This window comes from Rhinopithecus roxellana, chromosome 4, assembly GCF_007565055.1.
Source record: "Rhinopithecus roxellana isolate Shanxi Qingling chromosome 4, ASM756505v1, whole genome shotgun sequence".
Taxonomy (NCBI): domain Eukaryota; kingdom Metazoa; phylum Chordata; class Mammalia; order Primates; family Cercopithecidae; genus Rhinopithecus; species Rhinopithecus roxellana.
The window spans coordinates 119,370,631-119,396,192 of record NC_044552.1 but is presented as its reverse complement, the minus strand read 5'-3'; the positions used below and the strand labels follow the sequence as shown (position 1 = coordinate 119,396,192).

Below are 25,562 nucleotides of genomic sequence, written 5' to 3'. Positions count from 1 at the left end.
TCAAATGGTTCATTTGAAATGGTTCACTGAGAGCAGTGAAGCATACATTAGAATAGCAGCATTGGATAACTAAAACTGTTTACCAAGAGATCTGGAAGGATCACCTGGTTCCTGCAAGCTTTTTCTAAGAAAGGCCAGATAGGGATATTAATTGAATTTTAATGCTTTCCAATAAACATTGACCCAGCAAGCTTTTTTAGATGACTAACTTTCTAATCTGCTTTGACATTTCTTCGTGGGGCTGCAAACAGTGATTTGTTGGTAGGTTTTAAAATATGTATAATTTGTTTTAGTGAAGAAGGTTTGGAAGTATACTGTAGAATTCTATGAAAGCAGAATGGAGTCTTATCTGTAAGGAATAAGTCTGGAGGAATGGGCAAGATCAACTTCTCATTTCTCAGACACCTTGTTGAGATGGATAGGAATTATTTGATGTTTTGACAGAGTAAATTAGTTGTTCTGCCTCTCACTGTTATATAACAAGAGATAAAATGCAACGTTGAACTTGATGGTCTTTTGCATTCTAAATGCTTTTCAATGTTTTTAGGTGTATAGTGTTGATTGGAGCCAAACCAGAGGTGAACAGCTTGTGGTGTCTGGCTCATGGGATCAAACTGTCAAATTGGTATGTTAGCATTATTGTATTCGAAAACAAATATTCCCCTCTCTACAGCTTCTGCTAAATTTTCTTTTCTTTTCCAAACATACTTCTGTAGCTTTATGATTGGACAGCTGAGTTTTCTTAAAAAAAAAATTAAAACATTTATTAGAACTTAAAATTTTCTAATCTTTTGGCTGTGAACTAATAGCTCAGCATTAGTTTGCCACTTAAATACCATCCTGCTTTATATCAAAATAGATTTTTAAAAATCCTTGAGATCTGTATATATATTGTATGTGTATATATAAATGTATATAGTTTATTGGTATGTATAGTATATGTAAAAGCATACATTTGAATTTATCCCTCTTGAGTAATTGATCTATTCATTTATTTTTAGTGGGATCCAACTGTTGGAAAGTCTCTGTGCACCTTTAGAGGCCATGAAAGTATTATTTATAGCACAATCTGGTCTCCCCACATCCCTGGTTGTTTTGCTTCAGCCTCAGGTAAGTAATTTTGTATTTACCAAAAGCCTTATTTGTAGTGAATGGTGGCCTTGTTTTTACCATTAGGTGGCGCTGTGTACCTTAGATTCAAAGAGAAAACAGGAGAATATTACTGTTCTTTTGTGCTCTTAAGACTTTACTTCTTTTTTTTAATTTTAATTTTTTATTTTTATTATTATACTTTAAGTTCTAGGGTACATGTGCACAACATGCAGGTTTGTTACATATGTATACATGTGCCATGTTGGTGTGCTACACCCATTAACTGGTCATTTATATTAGGTATATCTCCTAATGCTATCCCTCCCCCCTTTCCCCACCCCATGACAGGCCCCAGTGTGTGATGTTCCCCATCCTGTGTCCAAGTGTTCTCATTGTTCAGTTCCCACCTATGAGTGAGAACATGTGGTGTTTGGTTTTCTGTCCTTGCAATAGTTTGCTCAGAATGATGGTTTCCACCTTTGTCCATGTCCCTACAAAGGACATGAACTCATGTTTTTTTATGGCTGCATAGTATTCCATGGTGTATATGTGCCACATTTTCTTAATCCAGTCTATCATTGATGGACATTTGGGTTGGTTCCAAGTCTTTGCTATTGTGAATATTGCTGCAATAAACATACGTGTGTATGTGTCTTTATAGCAGCATGATTTATAATCCTTTGGGTATGTACCCAGTAATGGGATTGCTGGGTCAAATGGTATTTCTGGTTCTAGATCCTTGAGGAATCGCCACACTGTCTTCCACAATGGTTGAATTAGTTGACAATCCCACCAACAGTGTGAAAGTGTTCCTATTTCTCCACATCCTCTCTAGCACCTGTTGTTTCCTGACTTGTTAATGATCACCATTCTAACTGGTATGAGATGGTATTTCATTGTGGTTTCGATTTGCATTTCTCTGATGGCCAGTGATGGTGAGCATTTTTTCATGTGTCTGTTGGCTGCATAAATCTCTTCTTTTGAGAAGTGTCTGTTCATATCCTTCGCCCACTTTTTGATGGGGTTGTTTGATTTTTTCTTGTAAATTTGAGTTCTTTGTAGATTCTAGATATTAAGCTCTTTGTCAGATGGGTAGACTGCAAAAATTTTCTCCCATTCTGTAGGTTGCCTGTTCACTCTGATGGTAGTTTCTTTTGCTGTACGAAGCTCTTTAGTTTAATTAGATCCCATTTGTCGATTTTGGCTTTTGTTGCCATTGCTTTTGGTGTTTTAGTCATGAAGTCCTTGCCCATGCCTATGATCTGAATGGTATTGCCTAGGTTTTCTTCTAGGGTTTTGATGGTTTTAGATCTAACATTTAAGTCTTTAATCCATCTTGAATTAATTTTTTATAAGGTGTAAGGAAGGGATCCAGTTTCAGCTTTCTACTTATGGCTAGCCAATTTTCCCAGCACCATTTATTAAATAGGGAATCCTTTCCCCATTTCTTGTTTTTGTCAGGTTTGTCAAAGATCAGATGGTTGTAGGTGTATGGTATTATTTCTGAGGGCTCTGTTCTGTTTTATTGGTCTATACCTCTGTTTTGGTACCAGTACCATGCTGTTTTGGTTACGGTAGCCTTGTAGTATAGTTTGAAGTCAGGTAGCATGATGCCTCCAGCTTTGCTCTTTTGGCTTAGGATTGTCTTGGCAATGTGGGCTCTTTTTTGGTTCCATATGAACTTTAAAGTAGTTTTTTCCAATTCTGTGAAGAGAGTCATTGGTAGCTTGATGGGGGTGGCATTGAATCTATAAATTACCTTGGGCAGTATGGCCATTTTTGCAATATTGATTCTTCCTATCCATGAGCATAGAATGTTCTTCCATTTGTTTGTGTCCTCTTTTATTTCATTGAGCAGTGGTTTGTAGTTCTCCTTGAAGAGGTCCTTCACATCCCTTGTAAGTTGGATTCCTAGGTGTTTCATTCTCTTTGAAGCTATTGTGAATGGGAGTTCATTCATGATTTGGCTCTCTGTTTGTCTGTTATTGGTGTATAGGAATGCTTGTGATTTTTGCACATTGATTTTGTATCCTGAGACTTTACTGAAGTTGCTTATCAGCTTAAGGAGATTTTGGGCTGAGACGATGGGGTTTTCTAAATATACAATCATGTCGCCTGCAAACAGGGTATTCAATTTTCCTAATTGAATACCCTTTATTTCTTTCTCCTGCCTGATTGCCCTGGCCAGAACTTCCAACACTATGTTGAATAGGAGTGGTGAGAGAGGGCATCCCTGTCTTATGCCAGTTTTCAAAGGGAATGCTTCCAGTTTTTGCCTATTCAGTATGATATTGGCTGTGGGTTTGTCATAAATAGCTCTCATTATTTTGAGATACGTCCCATCAATACCGAATTTATTGAGAGTTTTTAGCATGAAGGGCTGTTGAATTTTGTCAAAGGCCTTTTCTGCATCTATTGAGATAATCGTGTGGTTTTTGTCTTTGGTTCTGTTTATATGCTGGATTATATTTATTGATTTGCATATGTTGAACCAGTCTTGCATCCCAGGGATGAAGCCCACTTGATGTTGGATAAACTTTTTGATTTGCTGCTGGATTTGCTTTGCCGGTATTTTACTGAGGATTTTTGCATCGATGTTCATCAGGGATATTGATCTAAAATTCTCTTTTTTTGTTGTGTCTCTGCCAGGCTTTGGTATCAGGATGATGCTGACCTCATAAAATGAGTTAGGGAGGATTCCCTCTTTTTCTATTGATTGGAATAGTTTCAGAAGGAATGGTACCAGCTCCACTTTGTACCTCTGGTAGAATTCAACTGTGAATTCGTCTGGTCCTGGACTTTTTTTGGTTGGTAGGCTATTATTGCCTCAATTTCAGAGCCTGGTATTGGTCTTTTCAGGGATTCAGCTTCTTCCTGGTTTAGTCTTGTGAGGGTGTATGTGTCCAGGAATTTATCCGTTTCTTCTGGATTTTCTAGTTTATTTGCATAGAGGTGTTTATAGTATTCTCTGATGGTAGTTTGTATTTCTGTGGGATTGGTGGTGATATCCCCTTTATCATTTTTATTGCGTCTATTTGATTCTTCTCTCTTTTCATCTTTATTAGTCTTGCTAGCAGTCTATCAATTTTGTTGATCTTTTCAAAAAACCAGCTCCTGGATTCATTGATTTTTTGAAGGGTTTTTTTGTGTCTCTATCTCATTCAGTTCTGCTCTTATCTTAATTATTTCTTGCCTTCTGCTAGCTTTTGAATGTGTTTGCTCTTGCTTCTCTAGTTCTTTTAATTGTGATGTTAGGGTGTCAATTTTAGATCTTTCCTGCTTTCTCTTGTGGGCATTTAGTGCTATGAATTTCCCTCTACACCCTGCTTTAAATGTGTCCCAGAGATTCTGGTATGTTGTATCTTTGTTCTCATTGGTTTCAAAGAACATCTGTATTTCTGCCTTCATTTCGTTATGTACCCTGTAGTCATTCAGGAGCAGGTTGTTCAGTTTCCATGAGGTTGAGTGGTTTTGAGTGAGTTTCTTAATCCTGAGTCTAGTTTGATTGCACTGTGGTCTGGGACACAGTTTGTTATAATTTCTGTTCTTTTACATTTGCTGAGGAGTGCTTTACTTCCAACTATGTGGTCAATTTTGGAATAAGTGTGATGTGGTGCTGAGAAGGATATATATTCTGTTGATTTGGGGTGGAGAGTTCTGTAGATGTCTATTAGGTCCGCTTGGTGCAGAGTTGAGTTCAATTCCTGGATATCCTTGTCAACTTTCTGTCTCGTGGATCTGTCTAATGTTGACAGTGGGGTGTTAAAGTCTCCCATTGTTATTGTTTGGGATTCTAAGTCTCTTTGTAAGTCTCTAAAGACTTGTTTCATGAATCTGGGTTTTCATATATTGGGTGCATATATATTTAGGATAGTTAGCTCTTCTTGGTCCTTTTACCATTATATAATTGCCTTCTTTGTCTCTTCTGATCTTTGTTGGTATAAAGTCTGTTTTATCGGAGACTAGGGTTGCAACCCCTGCTTTTTTTTGTTTTCCGTTTGCTTGGTAGATCTTCTATCCCTTTATTTTGAGCCTATGTGTGTCTCTGCACGTGAGATGGGTCTCCTGAATATAGCACACTGAAGAGTCTTGTCTCTTTATCCAATTTGCCAGTCTGTGTCTTTTAATTGGAGCATTTAGCCTATTTACATTTTAGTTTAATATTGTTATGTGTGAATTTGATCCTGTCATTATGATGTTAGCTGGTTATTTTGCTTGTTAATTGATGCAATTTCTTCCTAGCATCGATGGTCTTTACAATTTGACATGTTTTTGCAGTGGCTGGTACCGGTTGTTCCTTTCCATGTTTAGGACTTTACTTCTTTATCAGCCTCTTGACAAGAATTAGTTGTGATTCAGATTACTTTTCGATGATTCCAACTCCTAAAGAATAATTCCCAGATTTCTGGCAAGGACAAATTCATGGATGGTAATGTTATAACTGAGATATGATACATGTTTGAAAGAGGAGGTCTTGAGTTTTGTTTTAGAACACTGTTTCAGAACCTGTGAGACATGCGTCTGCTTGTCAATGAGCAGGTTGAGCTTGGAGCTGAGAACTCTGGCTTTGTGAATAAAAATTGTATCATTGGCTTAAAATTGGTAGCTGAAGCCATTGCAGTAAATCAGAGCACCTAGGAAAGACTAAGTCAAAGAAACCTTGGAATAGAGCACAAGTTGGCAAACTGCTGCCCTCAGATCAAAACTGATGGTTTTTATAAATAGTTTCATTGGGATACAACTATGCCCATTTATTAACATATTGTCTGTGGTTGCTTTCACACTGTAGTGATGGAGTTGAGTAGTTGTGAGAGAAACTGAAAGGTCCTCAAAGCCAAAAATATTTACCGCCTGTGGCCCTTTACAGAAAATGTTTGCTGACCTCTGGTATAAATCCTTAAGGAGAGAGAAAGAAGTGGAAACTCTTTTGTGCAGTTGGCTATTTAGTAGAGAACAGAAGACATTAGGTGGAAGAGGAGGTAGTGCTCCTAATAGTGTCTCCTCTTTCAGTTATGCAGCATCCAAAGACAGGCAATAGGTAGGATAATTGTTACTTTCTTTTTTTTTTTTTTTTTTTTTTTGAGGCGGAGTCTCGCTCTGTCACCCAGGCTGGAGTGCAGTGGCCAGATCTCAGCTCGCCGCAAGCTCCGCCTGCCGGGTTCACGCCATTCTCCTGCCTCAGCCTCCCGAGTAGCTGGGACTACAGGCGCCGCCACCTCGCCCAGCTAGTTTTTTTTTTGTATTTTTAGTAGAAACGGGGTTTCACCATGTTAGCCAGGATGGTCTCGATCTCCTGACCTCGTGATCCGCGCGTCTCGGCCTCCCAAAGTGCTGGGATTACAGGCTTGAGCCACCTCGCCCGGCCAATTGTTACTTTCTTGCTAATAAACTTTATCAGTGCCCTGAGTTGTTGAATTATATTGATTGGCTTTCTTAGGAGATACAATATTACACACTTTTTTCCCATTATTTCATTATTTTTAATTTTTAAAGTGAAAAATGACCAAACCATCTTAAATTGTGAAAGTACTATTAGGTTGAAAACACTCAGAAATGGAAACCTTCAGGTAAATTATATACAGACAAGTGTATCCATTTAGATTATGCAATTTTCTTTTTATAGGGAGCATGATTAAGGTGAAAGATTATGTAATTTTTTGAGATCCTAATAATGAATACTAGTAATGCCTATGTGTAGAGGCATAGTTAATAAAAGAACAAATATTTTTGTTCTCTGATAAAAATTAACAGTTTTCTAGAATGATGAACTGTACACACTGTCAACTTATAAGGTTATAAACTATTATTTTTTGAATTTTTAAGCTAAGTCATAGCTTTTTTTGTCCATAATCTGAATTAGATCTTTTCTAAGATTTAATTTAAAATTTTTTCTAAGACTTCATATGAAGTCATTTGGAATGGGACCAGTAATATATTTTTTCTTCTCATGTTGTCTTTTCCAAGCCTGAATTCCTTCTGTGGTCTTTTATCTTTCTGTAACATAGTTAACCATAAGGCTGAGTGTGTATTAAGTCAGTGGTAGCAATATTAATACATTTAATTTGAATCAGTAAATGCTTTCACTTACATATATAACTTGAGTTAATTATCTTTTATGTTTTTATTATTATTATTGAGACAGAGTCTAGCTCTGTCGCCCAGGCTGACGTACAGGGGTGCAACCTCGGCTCACTGCAACCTCCGCATCCCGGGTTCAAGCAATTCTCCTGCCTCAGCCTTCTGAGTAACTGGTACTACAGGTGTGCGCCATCACACCCATTTAATTTTTGTATTTTTAATAGAGACGGGGTTTCACCATGTTGGCCAGGCTGGTCTCGAACTCCTGACCTCAGGTGATCCACCCACCTCGGCCTCCCAAAGTGTTAGAATTACAGGTGTGAGCTACTGTGCCTGGCCTAAGGTTTTGATTTGGAATAAATGGTAATGAGTTTTGTGCTTATAGTGAATTGGATCTGTAAGTTGACCACACCTCAGTTTATTGGTTTGTAATTTTACCACTGGTGAAAGGTTCTACCGCAGAGAGTATTAGTTTAAGTCGAATTAAAGTTCTTATAAGGATGTGAATTAGATTGACATTAGCATTATTTTCTTAGGTGAGGGATGCCTTTTGGCATTATATCCTACAGTTTCAAAGGAGTCATTTCAAACTCTAGATTGAATTAGTGGTGTAGAATAGATCCACCTCAAAAATGAACTGAGGCCAGGCACAGTGGCTCACGTCTGTAATCCCAGCACTTTGGAAGGCTGAGGCGGATGGATCACTTGACAACAGGAGTTCAAGACCAGCCTGGCCAACGAACATGGTGAAACCTGTCTCTACAAAAATACAAAAATTAGCCAGGCATGGTGGCATACACCTGTAATCTCAGCTACTTGGGAGGCTGAGGCAGGAGAATCACTTGAACATGGGAAGTGGAGACTACATTGAGCCTAGATAGAGCCACCACACTCCAGCCTGGGCAACAGAGCAAGACTGTCTCAAAGAAAAAAAAACTGAAACATGCTTCTCTTCTAGTGAAACAGTGAAGACCTATCTGCCAGGGAGCTCTAATTGGCAACATACACAGTAAACTAAAATTAATAATGAGAGTATAATTTTGTATAGTTAGAAAAGTATTCATAAATACAATTCCTTGAACAATTGGTAGGTCTTAAAAAATTCCTTACCTTTCTATTTTATGTAATCTTGTTGATATTTTTTATTATTGAATGTTCTTTTCTTTTTCTTTTTCTTTTTTTTTTTTTGTTTGAGACGGAGTCTCTGTCGCCCAGGCTGGAGTGCAGTGGTGCAATATCAGCTCCCTGCAACTTCTGCCTCCCTCCTTCAAGCGATTCTCCTGCCTCAGCTTCCCGAGTAGCTGGGATTACAGACGCGCGCCACGATTCCTGGCTAATTTTTGTATTTTTAGTAGAGATGGGGGTTTGCCTTGTTGGCCAGGCCTGGTCTCGAACTCCTGAGCTCAGGTGATCCGCTCGCCTCGGCCTCCGAAGGTGCTAGGATGACAGGCATGAGCCACTGTGCCCGGCCTATTTAAGGTTCTAAAATTGCCTTGATTTGGGCATTTTGTTGTTGTTTTTTGTTTGTTTGTTTGTTTGTTTTTAGTTTGTTTTCTCTGACAGGATACGTGACTATGACAAACATCAAGTTTGCCTGAGTTTTAAAAAGGATATTTCCTTTGCCCCACTGGAATGACCAGTAATGACATACATCCAGTTGGCAGAGTAAAAAGAGGGTATTGATTTGTTTTTAATCATTGTTCTCTTTATGTGTATGACCAAATGTAAACCTGATCGTGACAAAATCGCAAACTAATGCAGCTGCATTTTTTAGACGTCAGTCAGAATTGTGTGTATTAGCCATTAGTCATTTGAGCTGAGTCACACACACCTCTTCCTTTTACATTGGTCTTTGTGTAGCATGGAATACATAGCATTGACTCTGGATAGTGCTGTAGAATCTGCGGTGTATAAAACTGAATAACAGAAGATTAATTGTTTGTAGAGCGTTAGTATAATCACAACACTTAACTTTTCAAACTATCTGAATAGTGTAAGTGGGTAGTAGAAAAGCGATCTTTTATCAGCAGAATGACTGTTTGCTTCTGTAGAAGAGAAGACACCTGTTTAATTACATTATCTTCATGTGTTATGTTAGAAGTTAATATAAATCTTGGTCACATCAGCTAGGACTTCTTTGGTTGAAAGTAGAAAAAAAAAATTCTCACCCAAAGTACTTTAAGAAAGAAGATAACTTATTTGCTCACATAAGTGAAATGTTCAAAATTAAATCTGGCTTTATAGTCATGGTTGGATGTAAGGCTCTGTCTTCTGTTGTGTTGGTTTCAGAATCAGGGTATCAGGCACCACATGATGGCAAGATGGTGGTAGCTCCAACCCCTAGTACATCCTTTCTGTTTTCTGTCCAGTAGGAAAAAGTGAAAGATTCCTTCTCAGACATCCAGGCAGTTTCATTTTCTGTCATGGGCTCTGATGGGTCCTTGTGGATGTACCTGAACTAATCACTGTGTGTGGGTGAGGGGAATATAATGTGTCGATTGGCTTAGGCCTGGTTAGTCCCTGCAGTTGGGAATGGAAAATGAGAGAGGGTGTTACCCAAGCAACATGGACTGAGGATGAAAAGAGTGAATCCAGATTAGGTGAAAGTAGGTGGATGGAGTCTAAGGGGCCAGTATTCACTAAATTGGCTGCGCATCTAAGGCTTCAGATAAATCAGAGGGGATTTGATGAAAATCAAGTACTGGACCTGTAAGCTCTAAAATATGTTCTTTAAAAACTTTCCTTGTGAAATGGATACAGTAAAGCTGTTTTCTGCCAATTTTTATGACTTGGGGAACTCATTGGAAGATTGATTTATCAAACATTTGCCATTTTCCTGAAATAATCCTTTGTGATGATTTACAAATATTAGTCTACTTAGTACTTTTTAAAAGATTCAAAGTTCTTCTTCCACTGTACAAAAATATTGGAAGGAGCTGAGGTATAGTAAAAAGTCAAGGCAAGTTCTGAAACTCTCATTGTGCCTTAGCCATTTCAGAGACAAGAACATTTACTTACTGAGCTATGTACCATGCATTTGTAAGCAAATGCAGTGCTTAGGTCTTCTTTGCTTCGCTTGTTTTCTTAGATTTCCTATGACACTTGTGTATTCTTTTACATAGCCAAATGCCTTACGTAGCCAAACATGAAAATATTTTTGATTGTTATTATATAAGATATGGTAGTAACCATCTTATTCAAATTTTTAAAACATATCTGAGTTCATTTTGATTTTTGAGAAGGACGTTGCCCATGAGTCAGTCAGATATTTATCGAATGTCCATCATTTACTGGAGATTCAGTGAGGAAGACAACAGATGGAGTTCCTGCCCTCCTAGAGCATATCGTCCAGTAGGAAAAGAGGAATGCTAAGACAAAATCTAGAAGCAGCTAATGATGAAGACTGTAAAGTTCTTTAAGGAGAGGTAATATAGCACAGTGGTCAGGAATAAGAATTCTGGAGCTGGACTGCTTCAGATCAAGTTCTACTTTCCTGCTATTAGGAGAATTTCTTTGGTCATGCCATTTAACCTCTGTCTCCTCATTCCTTATTTCTAAAATCAGGGTGATAATGGTATCCATATCATAGTTTTGAGGAGGATTAAGTGGCTAATGTGTATAAAGGGCTTAGTTAGAACAATGACTGGCAGAGTAAAAGCTCTGTGAGCATTACCTTTTTTTTTTTTTTTTTTTTTTTTTGAGATAGGGTTTGGCTCTGTTGCCGAGGCTGGAGTGCAGTGGTCTGGAGTGCAGTGGTGCCATCTCAGCTCACTGAAACTGCCTCCCGGGCTCAAACAATCCTCCCACCTCAGCCTACTAGCTGAGACCACAGGCGTGCGCCACCACCTAGCTTATTTTTGTATTTTTGGTAGAGACAGGGTTTCACCGTGTTGCCCAGGCTGGTCTAGAACTCCTGGACTCAAGCAGTCCTCCCGCCTCAGCCTCCCAAAGTGCTGGGATTACAGTTATTATTAACACGTCTGCCCGGAATCCTGTGGAAATGTATAAATGGATTCCTGAGCTTGTCAGAGTTGACTGGTCAGATTACTTCCCTCAAGAAACAGTCTAAGCTACTATTTTATTAACAAGTAAGAGGAAATGGGAAGTGGGAGGCAAAAGCTGGAATGTGGAGAGAACAGAGCATTTTTGAGGACCATCAGAATGGCCCTTGCAGTGTATGTGTGCTGTAACAATCGACAGTTAGTGCTTGTCTGAGAGCTAAAACTCGTAAAGCTCTGGAGTAACTTGTTCTAGGTAGACTCTGGAATGCATGGTTGTATAGTAACGTACTAGTCCAGTGATTCTAGAATCTGGCTAATCATCAGAACCATTGGGAGAGCATTAAAAAACAGCAGCAGAATTCTGGACTTCATCTTAAGTCTTGCTGAATAAAAAGACAGAATACCTCTGGGAGGTGTATTTTTAAATCCCAGCTGAATCTAGTAAGCAGTCCAATTTGGGAAGCACTGTACTAGTCTATGGAATAGCTCTGTTTGAGATGCCAAATTGACAGCTTAGTTCTATTTGAGGTAATGGGAATTGCATGTCTGTTTTCCCATTGTAGAATATACTCAACTCTTTTTTAAAAAGCCTACATAATGGTTTCAGTGCTGAAATCAGAGAAGTGGTTTCTTTAGTTTGAGAACTGCTTGGTTTTTTCCTCAGTTTTGCTAGTGAGTTTATCTTTATTAACTCTCTTGCCTTGTCTTCTTGCTTACAGACAAGGGCTTGTTATAAAACATAACATAATCTTTGCATAAAGTAATCCCAATTGCAGTTTGTAGTATGGAACCCATAGTTGTAAAATACTTGTTTTTCATGGTGGAAGCTTATGTGATAGGTAGTCAAGATGTATTTTTATGTCTAATCCTGTTGCACACATATAGTTAAGTGTATCTTTCAACTGATTACAACAACTTATATTTTAAGATTATATATGAGAACGTAGCATTTAGTTTACTCCAAGAATTTAATCACCTTCAAGGTTGTATAGTTTTGCAAATCTGGAATCAAATTTGTTATCATTAGCTAAGCTAAGATAGGCCAAAATGGGGGAAGTTTTTAGAGAACTACTAATAGATCTAGATTTACCTTCCATAGCAGAGTTCCCTAAAGACATTGCATTTTGCCTATTTCATGATAGTTGTGTTAGTGCAGAATTCATATTTCTAAATTATATGAGATAGAAGGGAAGAATATTTGAGCTCTTTTTATGAAGAGGATTAATATGAAGTAAGTTATCTTTGGAATCATGAAAACTAAATTATTGCTGTCACAGACTCCATCTAGTTGCGTAAGTCATAACCATGCCTGAATGTGTGGGATCAGTAGTTAAAGCAACCCTCATTCTACTGTAAGAAAAAGTCATATTACAGCCGAGAGGCACAGGGCATTTTCGTTAAGTTATATTATATTGGCCCCAAAGTACCTTATTGCTACTCAGTTCACCTCCCAGTTTTAGACTCTATGTTTACACTCATTCTCCTTATGCAACTTCCTCTTACCTTCTGCAATTTGAAATTAGACATAGTAACAGCCAGCACTTCCTCGTCCGTATTGTATATTTAAATTCACTGGTTCTGGCCAGGCACAGTGGCTCACGTCTGTAATTCCAGCACTTTGGGAGGCCACAGTGGGCGGATCACTTGAGGTCAGGAGTTTGAGATCAGCTTGACATGGTGAGACCCCATCTCTACTAAAAGCTCAAAAAATTAGCCGGGCTGGTGGCAGGTGCCTGTAATCCCAGCTACTGGGAAGCTGAGGCAGGAGAATCGCTTGAACCCTGGAGGAGGAGGTTACAGTGAGCCACTGCACTCCAGCCTGGGCAACAGAGTGAGACTCTGTCTCAGAAAAAAAAAAAAAAAAAAAATTCACTGGTTCTGTCAGTGGCAGGTCTGCAATTGATGAGAAGCTGGCAATTCAGGTGAGTCTATGGCACCATCACAGGGCCCTGATAAATGTCTGCCTGTCAATGAAAGGCCAATTGTCTAGAAAATTCAATTTAAAAAACAACATAAATACAGATGTCCTGGCAGCTGAAAGAGCTGAATGAGTCATTGTACCATTTGGTCATTAGGTCTCTTTCCTACCTGGAAAACAAAATGGCGAGGACAAAGTGCCAAATGGTTACATCAGGAGTTGCCGTCAAGGAAGTGGAATTCTCAGCTCCTGCCCAGCAGTCTTCACATTTTTGTGCCCATTAAATTAACTGCAAGAGGGGACAGCTCAAGCCATGGCTTTTTGTTTTTGTTTTTGTTTTTGTTTTTTTGATATTACGTGAGAGTGGTGGTGTGGAACAAAACCTCCCAACCTTTGTTATTATGTTTTTTAATCTTTTATTGAAGTAGAATACACATATTGGACAGTGTATAATCTTAGTATACAATTTGGTGAATTCTCACAATGAACACATCGTTGTAACTGGCACCCAGGTAAAGAAACAGAACGTTCCCAGAGAGCCTCCTCCCATCCTTGTAGTCACTTCTCACCACCCCCCACCCCAGGTGACCACTGTGTGGCCTTCCATAACATGGATTAATGTTGCCCATTTTCATACCTTTGTTACTGGTTTCTTTCATGCAACGTGATGTCTTGTAAGACTCATCCATGTTATTCGTACAGTAACAGTTCTTAATCTCCTAGTCCGCATTCCTTGTAATGTTTTGTCACTTTTAAATTTTTTTAATTTTATTTTTTGAGACAGAGTCTGGCTCTATCACCCAGGCTGGAGTCAGCGGCACAATCTCGGCTCGTTGCAGCCTCTGCCTCCTAGGCTCAAGCAGTCCTCCCACCTCAGCCTTCTGAGTAGCTGGGACTACAGGTGCATGCTACCAAGCCTGACTAATTTTTGTATTTTCTGTAGAGACAGGATTTCACGGTTGCCCAGGCTGCTCTGGAACTCTTAAACTCAAGCAACCTGCCTGCCTTGACCTTCCAAAGTGCTAGGATTACAGGTGTGAGCCACCATGCCTGGCCTGTTTTGGTACTTTAAGTCAATTCACATGCTCTTATTAAGGTGAACCCAAGCTCATTGATCTTGAGACAATGCTGTAGCTATAGTAGAATTTATAGTTTTAACCTAGTGTTAGATATAAATTCCTGAAAGTTAGTATTTATTGTTTAGGCATTTCATATGTTTTAATGGAAGCCTCGTACTTAATCCAATGGTTTTCTTTGGAGCTAGCTTCAGGAGACTGAAGCTTCAGGAGAATACCCTTTGCTCCCTTATTGTAATGAGTGATTTCCTTTGCCTACAAGTGATAGAACTGAAACTATGTTAGATCTTTGTGAAATTTGTTAAAAAGCGTACTCCAGAAAAGGAAGGGCTGCTTGAAAGGCCCAGGACACATTCTGTCTCTCATCTGGACTTTTCTCTACTTATTGACTTGACTCTGTGGACTGGCTTTCTCTACACAGTGAGACACATGGCCACCAGTGAGTGGCTCCTGAATTTATATATATATATATATATATGTAAATTCACTATATATATACGCACATATATACACTGAAGGCTGAAGAAGGTCATGAGAGATTATTTCGTCAAAGCTATATATATATTTTTTTCTGTATTTTTATATATATATTTTAAAATAAAATAAAATAAAAATTATATATATTATATATTACTTATATATATATATACTTTTTATTTTTTGAGACAGAATCTCACTCCATTGCCCAGGCTGGAGTTCAGTGGCATGATCTCAGCTCACTGCAACCTCCACCTCTGGGGTTCAAGTAATTATTGTGCCCCGGCGTCCTGAGTAGCTGGGATTACAGGCGTGTGCCACCATGCCTGGCTAATTTATTTATTTATTTATTTGTTTATTTTTGTATTTTTAGTAGAGACAAGGTTTTGCCATGTTAGCCAGGCTGGTCTCAAACGCCTGGTCTCAAGTGATCCTGCCCTAGCCTCCCTAAGTGCTGGGATGACAGGCGTGAGCTCCTGTGCCTGGCCATATTTTTATGTTTTTGAGACAGGGTCTTGTTCTATCATCCAGGGTGGAGTGCAGTGGTGCGACCATGGCTCACTGCAGCCTCGACCTCCCGGACCCAAGCAGTTCTCCTACCTCAACCTCCAGAGTAGCTGGGACTACAGGTGTGTGCCACCATGCCTGGCTAATTTTTAAATTTTTAAATTTTAAATTTAAATTTTAAATTTTTTGTAGAGATGGAATCTCACTGTGTTGCTCGGGCTGATCTCGAACTCCTGGGCTCAAGTGATCCCGCAAAGTGCTGAGATTACAGGTATAAGTCATCATGCCCGGCCTCCTGAATTTTTTAAGTTGTAAATGCTACCATAAGAGAAGGACAGACATTATTTTTTCAGTTATAGTTCAGAAAAATCCCAAGTATCTACCTTTTACCTTTCAGCTGTAGTCAGAGCAGGGACTGAGGTACTGTAGTTGGTCTTGCCTGGACCTACCTTTGGTCAGTCAGTTGTGTTGAGGTGTAAGTCTTTATAGAATCACTTGGTGAGAAAAGGACATATGATATTCCTAGAAAAAGGGTATTTCTGGGCAGGCCAAATACTAGACATCCACGTCACCCTGCGTTACACACTGAAGGCTGGAGAAAATCATGAGAGATCATTGCATCAAAGCTGTTTGGCATTCTGGAAGCAAATTCTACTGACTGGTGGCTAGACCACAGACAGTGATGGTAATGAGGGCCCTTGAAGTTATTTGAAGCTCTAACCTGTACCAATTCTGAACAGTTTCCTTTTGGTACTTTCAAACTCATCATTTGTTTTTCACAATGAGATATGTTGTCACCAGTGGGTCCTGAATTTTGTAACTTGTCAATTCTGCCATAGAAGAGGGACTGACATTATTTTTCATTTGTAGTTCAGAAAAATCCCAAGTACCCCCATTTGGCCTGTCATCTGTAGTCTGAACAAGGAATGAGGTGCTATGGATGGAGGTACCATCCTTAGATAGGTCCAAAAATGTTTGTTATTCTCGTCTATCAAAGTGGTTTCAACCTTTTTTTAATGTAGCAAGACAATATTTTTAAATCAAAAAAGGAAAAAAAAAATCCTGCATACAAAGCAGTAGTAGTACCTATTTGTGGATCCATAAAAATGTAATAGAAGTATTACCAAAACGCAGACTAAAGGGCTGTGGACCACATTCGTGACTGTTGTGGTCTCTGGGCAGGGAGATGGGAAGTGGTATTGAAAACATAACAGATTTTTCTCCAATTTAAAGAAAAAGTAACATAGGGCTGGATGCAGTGGCTCACACCTGTAATCCCAGCACTTTGTGAGGCTGAGGCAGGTGAATCGCTTGAGCTCAGGAGCTGGAGACCAGCCTGGCCAACATGGCAAAACCCCGTCTCTACCAAAAATAGAAAAATTAGTGGGGCATGGTGGTGTGCGCTTGTAGTCCCAGCTACTCGGGAGGCTGAGGTGGGAGGATTGCTTGAGTCTGGGAGGTGGAGGTTGCAGTGAGCCGAGATTGCACTGCTGCACTCCAGCCTGGAAATTAAAAGAATTAAAATAATTCCTCCAGAATTAGCCAACATTGATTGTATGGCATTTGTCCTCCAGCAACACAAGGAGGCAGCAGTGTAGCGTAGTTGTAAAGCTGTAAAGTGCACATGCTGGGGACCCAGACTCCCTGAGTTCTGGGTCCAGGTCCTGGTTCTGTTGCTTACTATCCTGGGTAAGTTATTTCATCTCTATATGCTGCATTTGTTTAGTGCTATATTCCTCATTTGTATAGTACTATACAATTACTTTTTATATCTCCAAATTCCTACTTTATGTAGTTGTGATGTTTTTAGAAAAAATATGTATAAAATGCTTAGAACAGTATGTGGCACATTGGAAGCACTCAATAAGTATTAACTATTATTCATGTTGTTATTATTGGGGGGACAGAAATAACTTGTAATCATGGGTATTTTTTCTCATTTAAAGAAACACATATTAAGAGCTTACTACACATCTGGCACCGTACTCACGCTACTACCTTGTCTCATTTCAGCCTTACAAGGCAGTTTATTTTATTGTAGGTAGCAAACTGAAGATCAGTGAAGTAACTTGATTAAGCATCAGTGACCACCAAATGAGTGATCTGGATTAGAACCAAGCTCAGGAACTCCAAATGCCCGGTTCTTAACCTCTGCATTTCATTACTGCCAACACATTTCTTATCTTTCTTAAGCAACTGCCAAAGAAGCCAGGAAAAAATTGCCTAGGATAGCTAAATTTAGCTTAACAATATATGATTTAGAATTACGAATATAGGAAAATATATGTAGATAAGTAAAAGATACTTTAAAAATTTAGCACTTTTATATACCATATTTGGCAGTGTCTACTATGTGTTAGAGACCATGCCAGGTGCTTTACAGAAACTTGGTGAAATTCTTAGACAGTGCTACATGTTGGGCATTCTGTGTCTCCTTTAGAAATGAATCAGTCTCAGAGATATTACCTATCCTATGCAGGGACCTAGAACCACAAAATGGCATTCATGACCCCACCTGGTAAAATGCCAGAAGCTGCATGCTTTTCATTACACGGAACTGAGTTTTCTCCCATCGTCAGTTGTTTGTATTTTACTTTTGAGGTAGCTGTAATATTCTGGATTTTATTCATCTTGTCATCTTTTGTTTCCTATAGTTTAGAAAAATTGGAGGCAAGCAACATGTAAAACATTTAATCAGGTGACTGTGCAGTTAGGTAATGCAAACTATTTTTGTAATAATGCAAAGTGTAATCTTTAAATGTTTTTAGCTTGTTGGCCAGGCGTGGTGGCTCACACCTGTAATCTCAGCACTTTGGGAGGCTGAGACGGGAGGATTGCCTGAGGTCAGAAATTCAAGACCAGCCTGGCCAACATGGTGAAACCCTGTCTCGCTCACGTTTTTTTGTTTGTTTGTTTGAGACAGAATTTCACTCTTGTCTGGGTTGGAGTGCAGTGGCGCAATCTCGGTTCACTGCAACCTCTGCCTCCTAGGTTCAAGTGATTCTTCTGGCTTAGCTTCCCGAGTAGCTGGGATTACAGGCGTCTGCCACCATGCCCAGCTAATTTTTTGTATTTTTAGTAGAGACAGGGTTTCATCATGTTGGCCAGGCTGGTCTCAGACTCCTGACCACAGGTGATCCGCCCACCTTGGCCTCCCGAAGTGTAGGGATTACAGGCGTGAGCCACCACGCCTGAGTGAAACTCCATCTCTACTAAAAATACAAAAATTAGCTGGGCATGGTGGCACACATCTGTAATCCCAGCTACTTGGGGGGCTGAGGCGTGAGAACTGCTTGAACCCAGGAGGTGGAGGTTGCAGTGAGCCAAGATCGTGCCACTGCACTCCAGCCTGGGCAATAGAGCCAGACTCTGTCTCAAAAAGTATTAAAATAAATAGGCCAGGCGCTATGGCCCATGCCTGTAATCCTAGCACTTTGGGAGGCTGAGGTAGGCCAATCACGAGGTCAGGAGATCGAGATCATCCTGGCCAACATGGTGAAACCCAGTTTCTACTAAAAATACAAAAATTAGCTGGGCGTGGTGGTGCGCACCTGTAGTCCTGGCTACTGGGGAGGCTGAGGCAGGAGAATCACTTGAACCCGGGAGGCGGAGGTTACAGTGAGCCGATATCGTGCCACTGCACTCCAGCCTGGTGACAGAGCGAGACCGCGTCTCAAAATAAATAAATAAATAGAAGTTTTTTAGCTTTTTTTTTTTTTTTTTTTTGAGGAGAAAAGTACACCCATAGCTGGCCCATAAACATATAGCATACTTGACAATGAAAAGTAAAAAATTCTCCATTTTGGCTTGGTAGACTTTGCCCGCCTTTGGCAGTAAAATTGTTACTCTATTGTTGGTTTCTAGTACAATACGCTGGTACAGAGTGATCACTTTATTTCCCAACACGAGAATTTTCAGGGCCTTTCCTGCCTCAAATAAAAAAGCAGCAGGTGTGTGATTAGTCAATATTGTGTTTATCTCTATGAGATTCAAATTTTCCTCCTAAAAGCATTATCACGGTGCAACGTCACTTTTGTATTCCTTCATTTGAATAGTTCCTATACATTATTATGGTTTAAAAAGTAATTCTAAAGGTGGCAATATCCTAACACTGAAAGCAGTGTATTTTTACTTGACTTATTATTATGAACACATTATGTCACTGCGCATTCATGTGGTGTGATGGGAAATGATCAAGTCTTCCTTTTTACCAGGTGATCAGACTCTGAGAATATGGGATGTGAAGGCAGCAGGAGTCAGAATCGTGATTCCCGCACATCAGGCAGAAATCTTGAGTTGTGACTGGTGTAAATACAGTGAGGTACAGTGTATGGCTCTATCCTAAGCTGCTGTCCTTCCTAATGTTAAAATGTTCTAAATTTTATTTATCTTTGTTTATGTGGACTTTGGTGGTGTTCCTGGACCATGCAGTTAAATTCTGTCCCTTTCCTTTCTAATTAATGATTGTGACTGACCTGCATTAGCATTAATTGGATATAAGTGCTCATAAAACGGGCAAAATAAGAAACAGAAATTTTCAGAGTTCAACAGTGCAGCCTTACTTGTTTGTTTTGGGAAGCTGCCTTACCAATTTATGTAATGTTTTTCTTTATTGCTCTTAACCCTGCAATTTTGTATCATCTTTTGCTTTTATTTCTTTTTCACTTTGCTAGTCAGGCTGTTGAACTATTTGTAATTTGATTTTTAGTTTGACAGTCCATCAGTTTTTAAATTTTTCTGTTTCATCTTCCTTTTTAAGCCTAACCAATTTTCATGCCTCTGTAAGATAAGTGTCCATGTGCAACTTTTTTAAAGCTTCAGTTAACCACATGAGCATATGAATCAGAGATAGAAATGGATTAAATATGTGTTAATATACTACAGTCATGCACTGCATAACAACATTGCAGCCAATGACAGATTGCATATATGACAGGGCCCTTAAGACATAATGGAGCTGAAAAATTCCTATTGCCCCCAAAGACCTTCCAGCAGGACAAGATGTGGAGGTAGAAGACAGTGATATTGATAATCTTGACTCAGTGTAGTCCTAAACTAATGTGTGTGTGTCTCAGTTTTGTAAAAAAAAAAAACAAAATTTAAATAGAAAAAAACTTATAAAATAAGGATATAAAGAAAGAAAATATTTTTGTATAACTCTACAATGTGTTTGTGTTTTAAGTTTTGTTATTATGAAGAATCAAAAAGTAAAAAAAGCCAGGCATGGTGGCGGGCGCCTGTAGTCCCAGCTACTCGGGAGGCTGAGGTAGGGGAATCGCTTGAACTGGGAGCCAGAGGTTGCAGTGAGCCAAGATCATGCCACTGCACTCCAGCCTGATGACAGAGCAAGACTCCCATCTCAAAACAACAACAACAACAAAAAATTTAAAAAAAAAATAGAAAATTTATGAAGCAAAAAATTATAGTAAGCTAAGGTTAATTTATTATTGAAGAAAGGAAATTAAATAAATTTAGTGTACAGTAATGTTCTAGGCCTTCCCATTCACTCACTACTCATTCACTCACTGACTCACCCAGAGTAATTTCCAGTTTTGTAAGCTCCATTCATGGTAAGTACCCTACTACCATATTTTATCTTCCATACTATATTTTTACTATACCTTTTCTATGTTTAGATACAGAAATCCTTACCATTGTATTACAGTAGCCTACAGTATTCAGTACAGTAACATGCTGGACAGGCTTGTAACCTAGGAGCAATGGGCTGTTTCATCTAGCCTGGGTGTGTAGTAGGCTGTACCACCTAGGTTTGTGTAAGTACACTCCGTGATGTTCACGCGAAGATGAAATTGCCTAATGCCACATTTCTCAGAGCATATCCCCATCATTAAGTGATGCATGACTGTATTTATGTCCCTGAAGTAGTCTGTTGACTGTGACAAATACATAAAATATATGCTTTGTTTTTTCCCAGTTTTAAATTAATTAAAGCTAAAAGAACATTGTACTGATAGAGTTCTTTAAATAAAAATAAGTAAATTAAGTTATCAATAAGTACATATGCAATGATATTAATCTAAACATTTCAATGCTGATGACTACAGTTTCAAAGTCATAAATGAATTTTTCATATTGGAAAATTAATTATGGCCTGTATGTTAGATGTTTGGGAATTCTAAACAAAGATGCTGATAGACATTTGAGAGTGGTTTACAAAATTTATTTTCTAAAAACTGAAACTTTTCTTCAAATTAGCTTACACTGAAACCCAACATAGTCAGACAATGTTAGGTTGGTGCGAAAGTAATTGCAGTTTTTGCCATTACTTTCAATGCAAAAACTGCAACTACTTTTGCACCAACTTAAATCCTTTGCTGTTCTGGGTTATGTGGGGTGGACTGAGTGTGGACCCAGCACTTGACCTATTCAGTTAGGACCTCTGGGTTCACTTGGGGCTCTAGATAGCAGAATTTGTAAAGCCAGAATAGATAAGAGACTCACCACTATTTGATTACATTCTTGGATATGATTAGATATTGTATTAAGAATTGTGGTCCAAGAAGGTTGGAAACAATGATTAATTTAGATTTAGAGAACATGGAAAAATTTAATTCATAGCCTTTGCTTTTTCTGATGTACCTAAATGAATGGACCTCTTGCCTTTTAATGCCTGGAAAAACCTCAGACTATGTTGAAACCCTTTTTGTTTGTTTGTTTTTTAGAGACGAGGTCTCACTGTTGCCCAGGCTGGTCTCAGACTCCTAGGATCAAGTGATCCACTGGCCTCGGCCTCCCAAAGTGCTGGGATTATAGGAGTGAACCACCGCACCCAGTCTTGAAAACCTTTTTTAAATTTTTATTTTTTTTTTTTAGAGGCAGAGTCTTGCTCTGTCATCCATGCTGACGTACAGTGGGGTGATCACAGCACATTGTAGCCTCTAACTCTTGGGCTCACACAATCCTCCTGCCTCACTCAGGCTCTCAAGTAGCTAAAATTACAGATGTGTGTTAACATGCCAGGCTAATTTTTAAAAAAATTTTTGGGTAGATAGGGTGTTGCTTTATTGCCCTTGCTGGTCTCAAGTTCCTGGCCTCAAGTAATCCTCTTACCTTTGCCTCCCAAGGTGCTGGGATTCCAGGGAAAACCATTTGAAGAGAAAGCTGGGCTCATTTGTCAGATAAAAATTTTAATCCCCTGTGTACTTACTGCCACTTCTAAAAGTGGATTAGAAAATCCACAATGCTATTTGGAACTATGCCTTTTCCAGCTGTGTGTAGTGTTCCATCGTGTACATAAAGCATATTGAGTTCTTTTTCTCACAAGTCATATTAATTTTTTGCTATTAATGTCTATGTTGATTCCTGTCTGTACTTGTTATACAACTTTTCAAAAATGGCTCCTGGGTTCATATTAAATAATTATCAGAAAGTAGATGTTGTTTCTAGTAGGAAAGCCTGCATACTGTTTTATTGCAAAGATGTCACAGTTTATGTTTCTCTGAATTGTTTTTAGAATTTGCTGGTGACAGGCGCGGTTGACTGTAGTTTGAGAGGCTGGGACTTAAGGAATGTACGGCAACCAGTGTTTGAACTTCTTGGTCATACCTATGCTATTAGGAGGGTAAAAGTAAGTTTTCATCTTTTCTTTTATGTGTAGAATAAAATTACATAAATATAATCAATGAAGCATATATTAAGAAGTGTTCTGGGTTTAGGGATTGGAGTTACTAATTCTTTTTTATATGTGTTTTTGTTACCCAGTTAATTAATATTGAAAGCTAAAATTAGTTAAGAATATTTGAATAATTATTGAATGAATTTGGGCAATGTAGACATTCAATACTTAACGTTAAATAAAAATCTTTTTCTCATTCTTTCACCCCAATCTTATTTCCTTTAATATATTTTTTTTAACTATAGTAATTCACTTTTAGTATTATGTTCTTTATAAGTTTGTAATCAGTGAGAGTCTCTTTGTTGAAACAGGTGTAAAGAGATGGTTAATTCTTCCCTTTTCCTAACATGATAACATACATGACTGTTCACAGATGTTTGGGATATAGAAAGTTTTCTACTCTGTTAATAGCAGAGGACGAGATAAATTTTTAATGATGGTCCCAGTACATTTCTCTGGGTTATAAGATGACTTAGGTTAGTTTCCTGGCTTTCATTTAGGCAGGTTCTGCTAAATGACTATGGAAAGTATCTTATTAAGTGACATCTCCCAATTTCATCCTTTTTTTTTTTTAACGTTAAGGGTAAAAAAGTACCTTATTGATTATTTTAATAAGATAATTATGTTATTCCTACTATTTTAAAAATTCTAAATTTTTTTTTTCTTTTTTTTTTGAGATGGAGTCTTGCCCTGTCACCCAGGCTGGAGTGTGGTGGCATGATCTTGGCTCACTGCAGCCTCTGCCTCCTGGGTTCAAGCAATTCTCCTACCTCAGCCTCCTGAGTAGTTGGGACTACAGGTGTGCGCCACCATGCCCCGCTAATTTTTTTGTATTTTTAGTAGAGACGGGGTTTCACAGTGTTGGCCAGGCTGGTTTCGAACTCCTGACCTCAAGTGATCCACCTGCCTTAGCCTTCCAAAGTGCTGGGATTACAGGCTGAGTCACCATGCCTGGCCAAAAATTCTAAATTTTTAGTTAAGTTAATATTTTAAGTTTCGCTGGCTGCAATGCAACATAGGAGACAGAGTGCTGTTTTATTTCTTAATAAAAATTTGTTTTATGTGGACAAGTTTTAGCAGTTGAAAAATATGCTCTATGTATATTTCAGAGTGATTCTGAGAATGAAATAAGGTAATGTAGTGAAAATACTTTGCAAACTAAGTGCTGGTCAAATGTAGTTATATATGTGTATTTAACTATTATAGTGCTGGTAAGACAAGCACTGAAGAAAGGTAATTGCAGAGGTCAATTTATTAAGTACATTTTTACTCATCTGGAAGACGTTACTTGTCTTTAAACTTGCGTTTTATCCTTGATATCATTTTCCATTAGCTGTAATATACAAATAACATAAAAATATCTTAAAGATGTTTTTATTTAACATTTAAATGTTTATTTTGATAACTTGTGATTATAGTAATCATATATTTGTAAAATTGGTAAATGATACAATTATATATTTGTACTATTATATAATTAAATCCCTTATATTTGTAAGAGTCATTTTTGTTTGTTTGTTTGTTTTTGTTTTTTTTTTTTGAGCCAGAGTCTCTCTGTCGCCCAGGCTAGAGTGCAGTGGCATGATCTTAGCTCACTGCAACCTCCACCGCCTGGGTTCAAGCAATTCACCTGCTTCAGCTTCCCGAGTAACTGAGATTACAGGCATATGCCACCATGCCCGACTAATTTTTGTATTTTTAGTAGAGACAGGGTTTCTATTAAACCGTGTTGGCCAGGCTGGTCTTGAACTCCTGACCTGAGGTTATCTGCCCTCCTCAACCTCCCAAAGTGCTGGGATTACAGGTGTGAGCCACCACACCTGGCCTATAAGAGTCATTTTTGGATAGCCAGTATGAAATTGTATTTAATTTTTCCAGAATAGCAACATTTTGGGAATATTTTATTCTAAGTAAGTTCTAAAAAGCTTGAGGGATAATTTTCTTTGGAGAATATAAAAATATTTTTCCCGAAGATGGATACTTAAAAGGCCAGAAGATTTTGGCCTCAAATTAAAGCATATATGCTTTGGAAAAGCATAATTTTAAGTGACAGCTCTGACTCAAATTTATTATAATGTTTATGGAATGATCTTAGAAAGCAGTATTATAATCACAGCTGACTTCAAAAAGGGTTTTTTTCCTTTTCTTTTTTTTTTTTTGTAGTTTTCGCCGTTTCATGCTTCTGTGCTGGCCTCTTGCTCGTATGATTTTACTGTAAGGTACAGTGGTTTTTAATACATTTCCTTGTGAAATACCAGATAACATTTTCATCTTTGCAACTTTTATAAAAGATAATATGATTACTCTTACTAACATGAAAATAATCTGAGATGGGTACATTTAAATATTTACTAGGATTAATATTATATTTTTCCTGTTTTCATGATCCAGTCACATATATGAGTAAATTTTTTCTCTTCAAGTATTAACCTGGCTATTCTGTTTAAAAGCCCTCTTTTCTAATAGATGTTCTTATGGTAACACTTTCCTGCATTATGAATCACATAGCCAATATCTTCGAAATTTAGATTTAGAAATTTGGAAATTTCATATCTTCAGGTCTAATTATATGAGTCTTAAGGCTAAGATTGCTTAGATGAAAAAAACAATGAACATGAATGTATGATTTTTTGTGAATGTAGATATATGAACATATATGTGTATATATGTGCCTGGGTATCTAGATAAGAGTGTGTGTGGGTGTGTGTCTCTATTTATACTTCCAGTTACAGTTCCACACCACACAGGATTTATTTTCTCTTTCCAAATTTGTAACT

General features: G+C 38.3%; 1 protein-coding gene and 1 non-coding gene across 2 annotated transcripts in view; one reads left to right on the top strand and one right to left on the bottom strand.

The window, feature by feature from the left end:
• PEX7 (peroxisomal biogenesis factor 7) overlaps window positions 1–25,562 on the top strand; it is a 93,912-nt gene that overhangs the window by 23,319 nt on the left and 45,031 nt on the right. The window contains exons 4-8 of the mRNA XM_010379482.2: window positions 548–625; window positions 1,002–1,110; window positions 19,364–19,470; window positions 22,624–22,737; window positions 24,949–25,004. Coding sequence (XP_010377784.1) covers window positions 548–625; window positions 1,002–1,110; window positions 19,364–19,470; window positions 22,624–22,737; window positions 24,949–25,004 — 464 coding nt within the window. The remainder of the gene's footprint in view (window positions 1–547; window positions 626–1,001; window positions 1,111–19,363; window positions 19,471–22,623; window positions 22,738–24,948; window positions 25,005–25,562) is intronic.
• On the bottom strand, window positions 8,716–8,849 carry LOC115897185. Its single transcript, XR_004057114.1, has one exon. It is a non-coding gene; the product is annotated as a small nucleolar RNA SNORA27 (small nucleolar RNA).